Here is a 17149-nt window from a genome sequence, read left to right as displayed (position 1 = left end):
AAAAAAAAAAAAAAAAAAAAAAAGCATTGACCCATGTCACTTTTGTGTATTTCACTGTGCATAAAATTATATTTGAATAGAATTCATTAAAAAAGAAAAAAATATTTACTGCCTTGGAAACCCAAAGGGGGTTGCTATGAGTCGGAATTGACTCGGCAGTATTTCTTCCCTCCAGAGTCATTAATTATCTTTAAATATAATGGTGAGAACTTGAATGCCTTTAACAATTCCTGTTTAATCAGTCTGACTTCCATGCGGAAGCAAAATAATTGGGCTGTAGTTGGAATATGTGATTTCTGAGAACAGGCAGGAAATGCTGGCAGTGTTGTCTAGCACGAACTACCTACAGGATAGAGTATGAGTGGAGTCTAGAGAGCCCATTGTACTTCCAAGAGGGTCACAGGTGTTTACAGGGTCCCTCCTGTCTGGCTGCTGTTTTGATACCAATAGATCCTATTCTTTTTCTCCCCCTTTTCAGACACAGCTAATCAAAGTGCTACCACTCTTTCCAGGAGAGAGAAAGCCTAAGAGTTCTGTTACTCAGCGAAGTATTCCACCTGCAGGCATTCGGCAGACCAGCATTGCTTCCTTCTTCACCTTGAAGCCAGGTATGGTGAGCCACTGGGAACACTTCATTATCTGTGCACCAAAAAGAAGTGCATTTGGCCACACTGGAATATTTATGAGAAGTGGTGATAACACTGTTTTGCTGACCTACTGAAAGAAGTTACATGAAACACAAGAAATCACTTCTTCCCCCTTTAAAGAGTAGTGTATAGATACTATTACAAACATTCCTCTCTAATTCTGTTCTCAGTCTGACAGTATTTGTATTCCCTGACAGAGCAATGAGGACAGATGTACTTGGGGATTGGGTGAGTAGGGGGTGTTGACCTTCTGTAGTTCAGTACATTCTTGGGTTGGCCACAATGAGTAGTCTTTATAAGGCTAATTAAGACTTGACATTTCTATATGACACTTCTCACATCAGTCAAGGTTTAAAGATGCTTTTTTTTTTTTTTTTTTTCTCTCCCCGGTAGGAAGGCAGGCATAAAGCTGTCTTATCCTTTGGTAGTCCTTTGCTTATGTGTCCCTCTTCAGGGAAGCAGCTGCCTCAGAGCAGGCTGGGGCTAACAGGGCAGGATTCCTCTCAGGTGGAGGGATTGAGAGTCACTAGTTCTTCAGCTCTTGGTGTGATTCCCAGAATTGCTTTACATGAACCTTCAACGTGTACTTTTTCTTCCCTCAAACAAAAACAAAAACCTAAATGCCTTTTTGCTTTAAGTATCAAAGGCAGGTTTTTATTCAAATTCTTTCCTTCTCAAAATTGGTATGTTTTTTATAGTCTATATTGAATTCTTAGGCAAAGTAGAGAACCTTTTCACAAGTTTCTGCATTCTTATTGGAGAAGGAAAGAGGAAATCGGTCATTTAGCTCATGTATCTAAGAAAAAGAAGTAACAGAATTTTGAAAGTACAATTTGTATAATTTGAGGGGAGTAGAAATTCCATGTCATTCACCCATATTTTAAGGCAGATAGGATCCAATTTATGCCTGATAAAATGATTGTGCTGGGCACTAGTAGTTCTTTCATTGTTCTTCTTAGTGGGTGGCTAACTCAGCATCCTTATTTTGTCTTCACTCCATTTTTCATAAAATATTTTGGGCATGAGAAGCCTACATTCTGTCACCAGAAGGTTTCTCAGAGTCAATGTGATCTTTGAGACATTAATAGTATATGTGGAGCATACTCCAAGGACAATATCCAGGAATACACATTTGGCCAGGACCACTATTTAACAGAATCTACATTCAATAATAAAAGCAAAAATGATGGTGACTTGTGTTAAACAATCCCTGCATATGGAAATTCCCCTGAAAAAGTAGGTTGTAGTCTGATTGTATGCCATGTTTGACTTATGGGAAACATCCAAATATTTGAGTAGGGAAATTAGGAGGGAATAGAGAGATTGAAAACGGGAAGTTATTCAAAGAGTCTAAATAAAACCTCAATCCTAGGTAGTAACTGATGGAGATTTCAGAATAAGCCAACTAAATTTTCCTGTAGAATAACAGTGGTTCACTTTTCTTTTACTAGGAAATACCAGTGGTGGTGACCAGACAAGTGTCTCCTCTCGTAGACAAAGTCAGACTGACAAAGAGTCTAAGAAAGATGCAGCCCAGGTAGGGCATTTTCTCCAGGGCTTGCAGGATGACTGTATGGCATCCCCTTTAGGTACTTCTACCCCTGCAGACATCCAGGACACTGGACTTGCTCCTCAGTCCCTCCAGGATACTTGTGACCACCATAGAGTGGAAACCTCAGTTTTTACTGTGCTGTCTTTGCCTGACACCCCTGTCTGTACTAGAGCAAGTAGAGCTTCACTGGCTATTTCCTTCTCCCAGGACTTGGAAAGTTCTTGTTTGCTGGACCAAAAAGAACCTTCTAAGGATAAGGAATGGCTTCACAGATATAAGAAAAATAATGATTGGGATGTCAAGAGAGATGTGAAACTGCCTAGGGGCAAATGCCATAACCCCTTGGACAAGATTAAATTGGGAAGGAAGGTATCTGCCAAACAAAACAGGCAAGCCTCTCTCCTTCACACTTACAAGGATTCCTGGAGTGGAGAAAACGCAGTGTCACCGAAGCAAAGCCCTTGTCCTGTTCCTGTGTTTTCCTGGGATAGTGAAAGGAGAGACAAGGACTCGTGGAGTCAGCTGTTCACTGAAGATTCTCAAGGCCAACGGGTCATTGCCCATAACTCTAGAGCTCCTTTCCAAGATGTAACCAACTGGAATCAGAGTTTAGGGCAGTCTCATACCAGCCTTCAAGCTAAGTGCCAGGATGGGTCCACTCAGTTAAATCTGCAGCCTAATATGCTCTTTACCCAGGATTCTGAAGGTAATCAAGTTATCAGGCACCAATTCTGAATACCTTTGAGCGTTTGGTTCTAAAAGCACCTTGAAATGGCAGAGATGTAGGAAAGAATCTTGTGTCTGGGACAGTGGCACAAGATGAACAGTTACCATCATTGCGCATTTTCTTTGTGTAAATAAAGCAAATGGTATACTTGTTGAGAGAGTGTGATTTGGCATTATACCATTGCCTGGGGAAGAAAAAAAAATGTACCACCTTTAGTCAAATTACGATTCATAGCGACCCTATAGGACAGAGTAGAACTGCTCCATAGGATTTCTAAGGCTGTAAATATTTACAGAAGCAAATTGCCTCAACTTTCTCCTATGGAGCAGCTTGTGGGTTTGAACCACTGATCTTTGGGTTAGCAGCCACATACTTTAACCACTACATCACCAGAGCTCCTTCTGAGGAAGAAGATGGCTGGGAAATGACTACTGAGAAGGGCAGGGTAGGTACTTACTGTGCCCTAAAGAGCCTCTTACTGAGCCTAACTTTCCAGATGCCTGACTGGGACCCTTATGGATGTATTCTTTTACTTTCTGGTTATAATCTTACCCACTATACTTGGCGGCTGTTATTTCTGACATCTTTTAAATGATAAGGCAAATCTCCCTGACCTCCGTGTGCAGGTGAGGATAGAAGGATGGTGGGAGTTTTATTTATTTTGTATGGTAACTTTGCAGCATTTAAAATTTATACATATTTAAATCTCTCCTCAAAAAAGCCTTCACTATGTAAGAATTCCCAAGTGTATAATAGAGCTGACAAGGCACAAGGTTGTGGTCACTTCTTGGTCACCTGTGGGCTCGGGACCATAGTCACAGGGGACATCAAGCTCAATTGGCATAACATACTACACAAAACATTGTTACACCTCCTACTTTGGAGACTAGTGACTGGAATCTTAAAAGCTTGCAAGCAGCCATCTAGATGCCAATGATGGGTCTCTCCCTGTCCGGAGCAAAGAAGAATGAAGAAAACCAAAGACTCATGGAAACAATTAGTCCTAGCAACTGGTACACCATATGATCCGCAGCCTATATGACTATGAGACCAGAAGAGCTAGATGGTGCCCGGCTATCACTGTCAACCATTCAGGGAGATCCTCGATAGAGTTGGAAAACAATGTGGAACAAAACTCAGAATCTTTGGGGGGTGGGGAGAGGGGGGAGGGTTTGCTGGTCTGATAGAGCCTGGTAGAAGCACTGAGACTATGGCCCCTAGCTGCCCTTCAGGTCTGGAATTGAACCTACACCTATAGCTTCCAGCCAAACAAAGACAGGCATATGAGTTGAACATTTACCTGAGGTAGATACACTCCTTGGAGAGAACGATCATGGGAGAAAGAAGGGCTGTTTATGCACAGGGAGACAGCTCAGGGAGCAGTAGTGCATGGAGGGATGGACACAAGAGGTAACTCTCAGAAGTGGAAAGGGAGCTGTTGCAGTGTTGTAAATTGTAGTCAGTATCATGAGAAAGTATATGTGAACTGCTGTATGGAAAGTGAATTTGCTCTGTAAATTTTCACCCAAATCATAAGAAAAAGCCTTCACTATATACCAATCTAAATGTGACTATACTACTTGTCTTCACAATGTGGGAGGAAACCTCCTTTGTAAAACTTTGAATCAAAGTAAACTTTACAGAGCTGACTGATGGCAATTAAAACATTACCAATTTTATTTTTGAACAAGTAATTTTTAGTATATGTATGCGCTGTCATTCTCAGGTCAGGTATGAACCTAAGCCTAATTTGACCTGTGTTCTACTCAAGGCATTATCCACCAGGTGGCAGTTTCCCATAATACAGGTATGGTATCTAAAAGGCTCAAACAACCTCTAGAAGGTGAGCTTGCAAGATGTAAGAAAGAACTGCGAAGAGCATAGGGCACAATTGTTACAGAAGAGAAGAAACTCACCAGGGAAGTCTAAAGGGCAGGACTTTTTTAAAGAGGGGAAGCCAGGAGCCTGTTTAAGAAGGTTCATTTACCTTAAAATTAACAGGAATACCATACCCCTGACAGATACTGGGTGATCACAACTCAGATGGACAAGGCAAATGCATTCTCTCCAAATCCTTTAATGTCAGGTAGTGCTTGAACCCCAAAACACACAGGATACATACCGCAGAGAAAGGGACCTGAGGATGCGTGAGTCATGCAGTGATGTGGTAGGTACAAACCTTGGCCCAGCCCAAAGGAGCAGTCACAGGCCTAGAAGAAGGGTAGAGCATTCTTTTCCCTCCCACTTCTCTTTCCTACTGGGCTTAAGTGAAAGTCCTTGGAAGAGAAGTTTTCAATCAGTGGAGCTGATGAGGCCCTCAGGGCTTGGAGGGTAGATTTGGTTGTACAATATTATAAAATATGTGTAAGAAAAAAACAGCCCAGGCCTCCCAGCAGTAGCCCAGTATCTGCCGGTTGCTGATCCTGCAGCCTGACCCCTACATCTACGTGCTGGACAGGGAAAGGGACAGGGTGATTGCTGGGCCTTGGTACAGGTTTATGATAGAGCAGCATCAGATCTTCCCTGCCCTATGGACATGTACATAAACATTTATAGCCTCTTCCCCTCAGCCCTGCTCTGCTGCAAGGAAGCAGGTGAGAGAGTGACATCTGGGCACAAAACGTCCATAAGACCAGTTACAGGGTCTAATGCAATGAAGTCATTCATTTAGGACCTATTTTCACACAGGGACAAGGAAAAACCAGGAACTTGTATCCTACCCTTTAAACAGACATTCTAACCTACACAATTACCTGTAATGTCTTAGCTCAAAACACAGGCCTTAGCTTCTGCTAAGGTTTGAAGTGTGGGAAACATCTAGCTCCTCTCTTTCAGTTCACGCTCTAGCTGGTTGGCAAGACTGTTGCAGAAGATTCTGAGAGGCAGAAACATCTGCAGTGAGGAAGGCAGCTACTGAAGGGATTCTGGGAGCATGAGACTGAGTTTGCAGAGCTGGATGCTGTCACTGTCCTTTTCTAGTGATGTCTTCTTCCTTCAGAGCAAACTTCCGCCTCAGGACCTCAGAGATAAGGACGGCAGGGTCTTCCTCTTTCAATAAACTCCGGTTCCTAGAGACCAATGATAGCTTATGCTTATTGAGCATTTCACTCCTGGGCAATATTAATACACATTACCTCATTTAATCCTTATAACAATCCAATGAAATAGGTGCTATTACAATCCCCTTTTACAGATGAGGAAACTGAAGCACCAAAAATTTATGCAATTTGCTCAAAGTCAATGGTCACTCAGTACGTGGTGAGTCAGGAATTTAAAACTAAGGTAGGTGGTTCCCAATTTCATGCTCTTAACTAGAATGGTTTACTATCTCTTGAAATGACTATAAAATGTGAGCAAAGGCCCATCTGTCACAGCTGGCCTCTGCTCCCATAATCCGGCCCTGTCTTTTTCTTGGTAGCGTTTCTCCAGGGGATCAGCCATCAGAAGTGGCCATTCTGACCTTTATTAGTTCTGGGGAAAGGATAATGCTGAAGATCTACTACCCTGTCTCTATCAAGGGAGCTAAATTTATAGCAAAAATCTTCATGTCATAAAGGGCCAGTAGGAATAAAACCAACTCCAAACTGAGGTAGGTTCACATTACCTGATATATTTAGATAGCTAGAAAACAGCTGAAATTGTAATGAATGTAAATAGATTGTCATGAAGGTGTTTTACTGGCCATTAAACCTAGGTATAAGGGTCTATGTTGGTTATTAAACCTTGAAAACAAAAATGAGAGGAATTGTTTTTGGGTTGTCACATTTCTGAACCTTTGCTGGGAATAGGCTACTTTCCTATTCGTCATCATCATCCCACCTCTATCTACTATCAAGATAGAAAACATCCCAGGACACAAGGGGAAGGAGAGGTTTGGCAGTGAGGCTCTTGGTGCAAGAAGCAAGTGAAAAAGTTGAGAGTCGATTTATAAAATTTTGTGACCAGAAGAAAAAGACTCAGTAGAGCTCAAAAGCCACAGCAGCACAATTTGGGAATGGGAAAGACAGAACTGGCTAGAGCCAGAGAAGGAATGGAAGAGTGACTTCCCTAAATGGAAAGACTAGGACATACATAATGAGAATGTTGACACAATGTGAAAAATATAACCAATGTTACTGAACTTTTTATGCAGAAATTATTTTGCTGTGTACACTTTCACAAACAATATTTTTTTAAAGTGATTTTTCTAAAGGAAGTAGTGAGAAAAGTCACTTAGCCTTGTCTGGTTTTCAGCAGGAAGAGGGCGCCAGACATATAGAGCACTTTGCACAAGGTGAGTAACCTTCCCTTCAACAGGAACTGCATTAACTCAGGAAAGAGCCCTTATGGCCAGGCCCCCAGGACAGCTTTTCTAAATCATTGTTAACAAATGGAGACCACCACCCTGGGCTCTTGCCTTCAAGGTCTGGATCTCAAACTCAAGAATGAAAATGCCAGGAACCTGTATTTAAACAAGCTTTTTAAAGCAGCAGCTTAGACCACAGTTGGAGAGATGCTGTTCAAAGTGTTCACTCCCTCAGTGGGGTATCTACAGCTTCTCTGCTAGATGGGTTTCTTGAAGTATGCAGTTCCCAAACTCCCTTGCACTATCAGAAACACCTGGAGCTCCACCCCTTGGGGATTCTGGTTTAGTAAGTTTAAGAGGTATTTTTTTTTTTTTTTTTTTTTAACAAATTTGAGCAATTCTGATAGGCAGCCAGGTTTAGAAACTACCTGTGAATCTCAAAAGCCTTGTTCTAAAGGTTCTCACCTGAATTTTCAGGATTGGTCTGCATAACAGACCCACTGTTCTAAAGCAGAAACTCCCAACTTTATGAAATTTTCCCTCCACCAAAAAAAGTACACCAGTTTGAGATACCAAAATACACGCCATGCAACCCCATCTTTGAAGGGTGGAGCATGGGGGCGCTGTCACAGTAGTATGAGAACTGAGGTGGTGAAGGCACCTGGGGGGCAGAGGCAAGTTAGATCAGATAAACCTCACAGGACCCTACTAATCTAACATTTGGTTGAGGTGACATAATCCAAGTGTAAAGCTTGCTCTTCCTCAAGTTGGAACCCCAGGTACTAGCAAGCAAGGTAGTCGGCAAGCTTTGTGAACAATTAATAGATGGCTGCCACTGAGCCTGTACTATGTACCAGGTGCTGCGTGCATCACACTTTCACATTCTGTTAGCTCACCAGCCATGGGCAACTTAAGCAGTAACCATACCACCAAGCTTCTCAACTAATACTTACAGATCTTGGCTTTGTTTCATCCGGTGAAAGTCCTTCAGGATACCCATCATATCTGCAAAGCTGCTGGCCTTGGACAGAGAGATGCAATCATCTTCTTCAGATGAGCTGCAGGTGGCTTTGTTTTCTGGTTTGCAACATTCAGGGCTGGCAGAACAAAGCAGGGGGACTGATGGAAGCTCAGGGACCTCTACCTCAGTCTCCTCGGTGATGTCACTAATGACAAAGGAAGTTGTAGAGTGGAATGAGGATCCAAAGCAAGGTAAGGGAGAAGAGACATTTGAACTTCCTGGAGATAAGAAATCTGGCGTTAATGAAGCCGAAGCTGAAAGAGAAAACAATAGGCGTGGATGGACATTGGGGCCGGAATATAACAGCAAAATCTTTTTTCCCACAACCTACTGAACTTCCATTTCTTGAGCTGACACCATTACATCCTGGGAGCTAATAGGATTGTATCTGGAACTAGGGGAGTGTCCCTCTACCACCCTCCCCACTTAGGCTCTCAAAAAGATGTAGACAGCAGTAGGCTCTTGCATGTTCAGGGAGGGCAGAAAGACCTACCCCCTGCAGTACAGAGTGACAACACTGTTGTACACTGAAGCCACAGTGACAGAACCAAGTCTGGAATTTGTTCTTTTTTCCAATATAACAGGGTTAGTGTTTTTGACTATGTTCGTTTGAGTCCTGATATCTGAGCTAGAAAAAGTGTGCTTTCAGAAAAAGAATGGCGATGGTTCTCCCAGTTTCCCAAATTTTAATGGAAAGTATTTTTTCATTTTTTAAGTTTTCTCTCTTATTTTTCAAAAACTGTTTCTGCTTGTCTCTTGGATTACAGAAAAAATGCCAAGAAATATAAATGGAAAACTCAAGTGCAATTCCTTAATAAAACTTCCATATGAGGAAATTTAATACATGAAGATTTCAGAGAACACCGATTTCCATGAGTTCCACCAACTGATAACCTTTAAAAGCTACTAGTTAATGAGGATCAAAACAAATAAAACGATAGGAAGATAAACCCCTGAGCATCTTGGGAGAGGTCCACCTGTTGGTGTTTCAAGCCTTCTGGTCAAGGCAGATTCCCATCCATGTCTAGTAGTTCTGCCCTAACTCCAGACAGAAGGGTGGTCTCTGGTAGAAAGGGACAAACCCTAAAATCCCACTGCCATCAAGTTGTTCTGACTGATAGCAACCATTTAAGACAGAGCAGAATAGCCCACAGGGTTTCCAAAGCAATAAATCTTTATGGAAGCAGACTGCCTAGGTGCTTAAAGGAGGCGTGTCTCTGAGCAGTAGGAAGGGGGACTGATTCTCATGTTGAAAATGAAAGCCCCTGAGGGTTCATGGGATGTTGGTTTTTGTGGCCAAGAGCAATCTGTCTGGGGTCACAGGGTCAGAGAAGACTTGTTTCTAACTAAACCATTTTGCCAAAAGTGGTGGGAAACATCCAAGGGACAACCACAAGCTATATATAGCTAGGCCTGAAGGCAAACAGGCACCACCATTTTCCCAACCCCTATCCTGCCCAAAACCCAGTGAGAAGAGTCAACCTGGTGTACTCTGGCCTGGTTGGGGGGCTCCCACCTGCATCAGCTGCCACGATCTTGGCAATCTGGCTGCGTAGGTGGCTTAGCTCATCCTGCAGCTCTGTGGTGCGGCTTAGGGCTGGCAGGCCTGGCTTCTTCAGGGCCAGGAGCCTCTCCTCTGACCCACGCAGGTTGGGCACTGAGGCATTGCGCTGCATAACAATCAGAGGGCTGGGCTTCCAGGTGTGCCTCAGGGGGCGCGTATCACTCCTGGACGAGGTAAAGACAAGTTTTCAGTCAGAGGCAGCTAAGTGAACCCTTTTACAATTCCTCCACCCTCTCCTACAGGAATGACACAGCCAGGGTTTGCTCTCTCTCTCAGTCCTGGGACTGCGCAACTGCAGAACAGCAGCAGCTCTCATTCCTGTTGCCCTCCGCTCTCATCTCTCACAAGAACACTCTCTGTTGCTGCTACCTCCTCTGGAAGAAGCTCTCATCTCCTGGCAGACTGGCTACTGCCTCAGCTACCTGACCCGGGCATAGGTCTCCTCTTCATCGGCGGCAATCCAGGCGATGTCAGCCAGGGTGGGAACCGGGGGTACATCCCTCAGACACAGGTCAGAGATGCTGGGTAGGGCCTACGGGGAAGCAAAATTCATCAGCAACATTTACTGACCCCATGCTGAGACTAGCAGCGGAGACTGCAGAATACATAGCACGTGTCAGGGAGGCTTCCTAGAAAGGGAGAAAAGGGTTCCTGGTGGGAATAGCTTGGATAAGAGGCCAAAAGCAAGACAACTCGTGGGATTACAAATAGTTCAGCATGGTTGGAACAGAGATGGTGAGATGTGGATGGAAGAGGCTGGAGAGTAAATCATGAGTTTTGACTCTAAGACTGGCTCCTGGCTTTTATGTAGGTAAGGATCAGATTTAAGGATTAAAAAGACTGGCTGCTGTGTGGAACGTGGATGGGAGGGTGGGAGAGACCAGTTATCAGGCTGCTGTATCATCTAACCAAAACAGGGTGGCCTAGAGCAGGCATTGGTCCGTTTTTATATAAAAAGTTTTACTGGATAAAAGCCGCACCCATTGGTTTGCATATTGTCTATGGCTGCATTCAAGTTGAACAGACTATATGGCCTGATTTTACCATCTGGCCCTTTATAGAAAAAGTTTGCTGACAATGGCCTAAAGCAAAAAGGTCTTCAGTGTTCCTGGCCTGAGTTACCGCTTAACATAAATGGCCACTGTCCAAAACCATCCTGCTTGCTGGTTCCAAGAATACAGGTGCAAGGTCACCAACGACCTATTACTTCACCAGGAAATTTCTCCTAGGCTAACTCCTTACAATCCCTTTATAGGTAATTGGAATTTATATTGTTACAGCAATGTTGTTTTAAACAATCTTGATAATTTGATATCTTGATTTAAATAGAAAAGATGAATTAAACAGAAGGAACCATCATAGAATTCCTTAAAATAGCCCTCCATTCCAAATCAACAACAAGGGAACAGAAAGGCTGAGTAAGTAACACTATGTTCAATGACAAAGTTTGGAGGATTCAATCATGCTGACTGAGATTACAGCAAAGTAAAAAAAAAAAAAAAAAAATGCATCTAGGTAAAGAGGGAAAGGGAAGTTCACCAAGATTATGTTATGACTGCATGATTACTGATCATTTTCCTTTCCATAATTTAATATTTTTATAAGATTAATTTAAAAAAAAATCTGCAAGATTTCCTGAACTAGTATTTCATGTAATTTATAATAGAAATTTAGGGATAATCTATTATCAAAAACACACCCACACACAAGTTAAATTCAGATGTTTCTGCTCCAAACAGTTTGGCAGGTAGATCAGGCATTGATCTCTGGCTTTTAGCTAAGGAACCTGGGATTCCCAGGAGTCCAGTGACACTCTCAGGTCACACACAGGACTTCCACAGATCCAAGAGTGCTGCTAAGATGGGCCATTTAGGGAAGCCTCCACTTGCTTTCCTGGATTAGTTCAGAGTGCTCTTTTATTCTTGGCAATTAAATGAGTTAGTGCATATAATAGTGCACAGTGTCTGGCACATAGTATGTGCTCACTAAATGTTGGCTAGTATTGCTAATACTACTCAAACATGCTCCTACTCTGTGGAAGCTTGTGCCCAGGATCATCACTGCCCAGCAGCATCTGGCCAAAGGACTGGAGAGATTATAGCCAAGTGTGGGGCAGCATCCATGGAATCAGGCACACTCATCAGTTGGCTTTCCCTTTGCTTCAGATACAGCTAGAACCACATCCTGCCTACCTCTCCAGGCAATTCTGGGTAACTGGCAATCTGGGTCATTGGACACTCCTTTCTTAACACATAACACTAACTCCTAACCCTAGTCCTGATTCTAGTATCAGTCCTGACACCACTTCTAACTCCAGCTCCTACACAAACTTTGCATTTCAGCACCTTTGTTTGTTTCCACCTGGGCCCATGTGCCTTCATGCATATATTCTTCTCTCTCTTGTGCAGGCAGAAATCAGAAGTATTTCTTTTGTGTCCAGCTCCCCAAACGCATATACCTTAAGCATCTAGTCTAGAGCTGGTGCTTAACCATTACTATCTAGAGAGAGGAAGCTGGGCCTAATAAATGCTAGTTAGCTTTCTATTGCAAAAGGGATCTCAGAGACCTGGACCAGGCAGGGAATCTTTGCTCTGCAGAGTGGGTGCTAAAGGCACCCAGAGAGAGCTAAGTTTGAAGGAGTCCAGCAAAGGAGTGGTTAGACTTGGCCAGAAAAAGGAAGATGGAGAGTAATGGCCTCAGGGAAACACTAAAAATAGGTGGCTAAGTGGCCAGCCTTAGGGCTGGTAAAGAAAACCACAGCTCTACTCAGAGTCCCATGCATAACTCAGTTTTCTATGCTGGGATGTGCCAGGGTTGCAAGCAAAAACCTCAGTACACAAACATAACTAGTTTAAAGATCTTAGTTGGGGCCTTTGGGCCTGCTGTGATAAACTCCAGTGCTGGAGCCTAAGAAAATCGAAATCATTTAGCAGAGACAACAGAGATGCTTGATTACTTCAGGAGCAAATTGGATGTCTGACTGTTACGGTCACAGATTTGTGCACAAGAAGAAAGGTACAGTGACCAGGGTCCATTATAAACACTTAATAAATATTTATTGACAAAATGAAGCAATAACCAGGAAAGCAACCTGCCTTGACAAAGCTGAGTGGTTTGGGGCAAAAGAGCAGCACTGTCCTCCCACACTCTCAACCTTTAATCCTCCTGCCCTTCCTTCTAGCACACTCACCTCAAAGGATGCCCGGGGACACGGCTTCAGGGGTAGGTTGGTCCCGATTCTTCTCACTACACTGCGAGCAGCCCCATAAGGCTTATTTTGCCATATTGGGATGGTCTACAGTAGAAAAGGACAGAGAGACAGCCACATCCTCAGAGATAAGAGTCTAACTGCTATCCCTGCCCCCGCTCCTCCTTAGCAGGGAAAATGAATTTCTCAATCACAGGGACAAGGCACCCCCCTCCAGAAGTAGGTCAAGTCTCAATTATGAGGACAAGTTCCCCTGTTACCAACCTCATCTTGGCCAGCCACCTAAGAGCTGTGCCTGCCTCAGCCCAACACAAAGTCAACGTTGAAAGGATCCAGTGGAGGGGTGAAAATGAGCTGGATGTAGGGATCATCCAGGCTTCTCTCCCCTCCCTTTGCAGAAACAGACTCCTGAACTGCCCAAGATTACACCTGGCTCTTCCTGGGGGAGGGGATGGAAGGGAGGCCCTTCTCCAACTCCAGGCCTCCAGGGGAAAGGAGGAGAAAAATCGAGTGTCTCAGAACCTGGTACAGTACTTCAGCAGGCCCAGTGCTCTGCCTTCCCCATCACATCCCTCCCCTGTGGCTGCCACTTACCACATTGGCTTCCATCCCCAAAATTTCAACCAGCTCCTGCACTTGAAGGACAAGGCACCCACGGGGCGGCTCTGGGGACTCGGAGAGGTGTGAAGCGTGACTCCTTCATATCAGGCCATCTTGAGGAACACACTTTCCTTCCTGTGAAATAAGCCCCAGACTGGGTATTCAATGGCCAGCACATGAGCCCCACTAAACCAAGTCCTGCAGAGCATGACTAAGAGCAAGGCAAGCTTTTTTGACATTTCACGGGGAGAAAATGAGTCCAAGGGGTTGGCCTAGCCCAATAACAGCTTTTTCAAACTTAGACTTTAAAGATTTTATTCCAGACTTGTTGGGTGAGCTTGGCCAACCCTGGGAGCCTTCTTGGACTCTTTGGTTTTCTAAGGCAAGACTTGATGTAAGTAGAATCCCTCAGCTACAAAGCTCATGGGAAAGCCAAAATGCAGGTACCATCAAAGCCCAGCATTCACTGTTAAAGGATGAAAAAGCCCAACCCGTGCCACCAAGCCTAACACTCTGGGACCCCACTAGGGGGAGAGGCAAGATGGAGAACAGGAAAGTGAACAGCCAGCTCTTGCCAGACTCACAGTCAAAAAATTTTATCCTGGCCAACCCCCTCCCTTTGCAAAGGCAGGCAGGATACAGACTCCTGAACTGCCCAAGACTGCACTTGGCTCTTCCTGGGGGAGGAGATGAAGGGTGGCTTTCTCCAATTCCAGGCCTCCAGGGGAAAGGAGGGTGCTCTGGCGGCATAGTCCCTAAGCACTTGACTGCTAACCAGAAGGCTGGCTGTTCAAACCCACCAGCCACTCCTTGAAAGGAAGACTGGGCAATCTACTTCCGTAGTGATACTGCTTCGGAAACCCAAGGAGGGGTCGCTATGACTCGGATCCAACTCGACGGCAGTGAGTTTGGTTTGGTTTGGAGGGGAAAGGAAGAGAGAACTTAAGAGTCTCAGAACCTGGTACAGGTTTAGCCAAGTCATTTAACCTTTCTGAATACTACCTTTTTCATCTGGAAAAAGCAGGGCTTCAAACCAGTTCATCTGGTGCCACTCCACATATACTGAATCAGACAGAATCTCTACAGTTTAACAAGATCCCCAGGTGATTCTTACGTATACATAAGAAGAGGGTAGAACCAGGATGAACTGTTTCAAGTCTTGGTAAAAAGGGGATAAGAAAAGCTACTACACCAGGTTACCTTGAGGCTCAATGAGTGAAATAGGAGATTTTAAAGGGCTTAAAACCAACAACAACAACAAAAAAACAAACTCACTGCCATCAAGTCAGTTCCAACTCATAGTGACCCCTCTTTGGGTTTCTGAGGTGGTATCTCTACAGACTGCTCAATCTTCCGAGGAGTGGCTGGTGGGTTTGAACCACCAGCCTTCTGGTTAGCAGTCAAAATGCCTTAGGCACTATGTCACCAGAGCTCCTATGAACTGTTAAAACAAGATACAGATGGGGCGGGGACCCCTACTGACTGGCCTCTTCACAGCTGCCCTTCATGGTGAGCAAATGCCATCAATGAGCTCATTCGTTCCCTTGTTCATCAAACACCAATGATACCAGGCCTTGTGCTGGGTGCTGTAGGGGATAATGGAACACTAAGACATAGCCATGCCCTCAGGGAACCCACAGTCTAGCAATGATAAAGGACCTGAGTGCATAATTCTAACAGAGGTGAACCCACCCAGAGACACCTGGAAGGCCTGATGATCTGCGTCTGAAAGATCACAGCCTTGAAAACTCGATGACATGCAGTTCTACTCTGCATATACAGGGTCACCATGTGTTGGAATCAACTAGAGAGCAAGTTATTTATTTACTTACTTTAAAGAGATGCATGCTAGGTCACTGGCTAAGTGAGTTCAGCCCTATGGCCCCAAGACCCTGTGGGGAGTTCAAGAAGGTAGGAAGGGCAGAAAAACAGCAGCAGGAGCAAAGGTCCAGGACAGGAAGGTGGGAGATGTATAGAGCAGAGCAGTGGATGATAAGGCTGCAAAGGGAAACGGGGGGTCAGGTCACGAGGGCTGGAAATGCCTGGATGAGAAGCCATGGAGAGGCTATGAAGAAGGAGCAGATGAGTAGCTCTTTTCAGGGCCTTTCCTTGGATGGTCTCTCCCACCACTAGGAAAAGAGGTATCATGTACTTTACGATACAGATGGGGAAATGAAACTGGAGAGTGGAAGGGACTTTATCTAAAGTCACTCAGTGGTCATACTAATAGAAGCACCTAAGGCCTGGTCCAGATCTTAACTGCCTCTTGCAGAGGCTCCATCTTCTGAACTTCATTCAAATCCTTTATCAAAGTTCCTCTGTGCTAAATTCAGTGCCTGCAGGAAGCTCCATGTAACAGTGCCCCTCTCTGCTGCTACCTTACTCATTACAACCACTTCCTCCCAGATCTTACTTCCTATCTTGGTTCTCTAGTGCTTCTATAACAGTGGGTGCTTTAACTAACAGGGATTTATTCTCTTACAGTTTAGGATGCTAAGAGTCCGAATTCAGAGTGCCAGCTCTAGAGTCTGGGTGCAGGCCCCTTGTCCTTGGGCTTCAGCTCTGCCTCTTCTTCCAGGCCCACTGAAGCTGGAGGTATCTCCTAACTCAGGTAGCTATAGGCTGCTGAGGCTGCTGAACCCAAAGTCAGCAGGTAAACGGTACAATCCCAAGATCAAGAGGCAACACAGCAGGCCACTGGTTCAAGTCCAGAAACTGGAGATGACTCAGCCAAATGCAGGATCCCAAATGTACCAAAAAGCTCGAGATCTTTCCCAAAGTTTCTCCATATATACTAGAAGCAGACCACACCCCCAAGGCAACTACTTAGCGGTTCACAGCAGATTCCAACATGGAGGTGATTACAATCTCATCACAGTGAATAACTATATCCAGCTGCCAAGCTACTCAGAACCACAGCCCAGCCAAGTTGACAAACAATCTTAATTACCACACCTCCAAAGATTCAGTTGGGCTTAACACACCACAACCTAAGGAATCTTTCTGAAACACATTGCTTATCACATCCTATGTTCAAAAAATCCTCTACTGGCTTGCTAGAGCCAACAGAATACGATCTAGACTCCTTGGTATGGCGTGTAGGGCCTCAACGGTCAGTCCCCCTCTCATACCCCTGCCCCCCCTTCTAGCTCAAACTCACTAGAGTCTATGTGGCTTGTATAATTTGACCCTGCATGCTTCACAGAGGACACATCCTGCTTTCCTTCTCTCTTGCTCTCTGCCCTTCAGCCATATTGGCCTTTTTTCTGTGGGAAGGAACACTACTTCCCAGCCTTTGTCCACACTGCTCTGCCTGAAACATCAGCAAGCCATTCACTGACTTCATTTTCACGTACTGTTCAGAGTTCAGTTCAAGCATCATTTCCCTTGCCTGGACAGAGTTAGGTCCTTTAGAATTTTGCTCTGTCCAAACCAAACCAAACTCACTGCCATCGAGTTGATTCAGACTCATGTTGTTGTTGTTGTTATGTGCCGTTGAGTCAGCCCTGACTCATAGCGACCCCTCCTTGGGTTTCCAAGGCAGT

At 44.5% G+C, this 17149-nt stretch overlaps 2 protein-coding genes across 2 annotated transcripts in view; one reads left to right on the top strand and one right to left on the bottom strand.

The window, feature by feature from the left end:
* Window positions 1-5805, top strand: part of LOC103192713 (aurora kinase A and ninein interacting protein) — a 46118-nt gene extending 40313 nt beyond the window's left edge. The window contains exons 2-4 of the mRNA XM_007935750.1: window positions 479-608; window positions 2099-2905; window positions 5762-5805. Of these exons, the coding sequence (XP_007933941.1) occupies window positions 479-608; window positions 2099-2905; window positions 5762-5805 (981 nt within the window). The remainder of the gene's footprint in view (window positions 1-478; window positions 609-2098; window positions 2906-5761) is intronic.
* Window positions 5806-5888: 83 nt separating this feature from the next.
* MTFR1L (mitochondrial fission regulator 1 like) lies at window positions 5889-13613 on the bottom strand. The gene is made up of 6 exons (XM_007935751.2): window positions 13599-13613; window positions 12987-13091; window positions 10219-10328; window positions 9749-9960; window positions 8165-8486; window positions 5889-5994 (listed from the first exon to the last, which is right to left on the bottom strand). Exons 1-6 carry the CDS (start codon window positions 13611-13613, stop codon window positions 5889-5891), a joined length of 870 nt encoding a protein of 289 aa, XP_007933942.1.
* Between the last annotated feature and the right edge of the window lie 3536 nt (window positions 13614-17149).

The sequence above is a fragment of the Orycteropus afer genome, unplaced genomic scaffold (genome assembly GCF_000298275.1).
Source record: "Orycteropus afer afer isolate SDZICR_OR568_19922 unplaced genomic scaffold, OryAfe1.0 scaffold00031, whole genome shotgun sequence".
Lineage (NCBI taxonomy): Eukaryota > Metazoa > Chordata > Mammalia > Tubulidentata > Orycteropodidae > Orycteropus > Orycteropus afer.
This window is presented reverse-complemented; position numbering and strand designations above follow the sequence as displayed.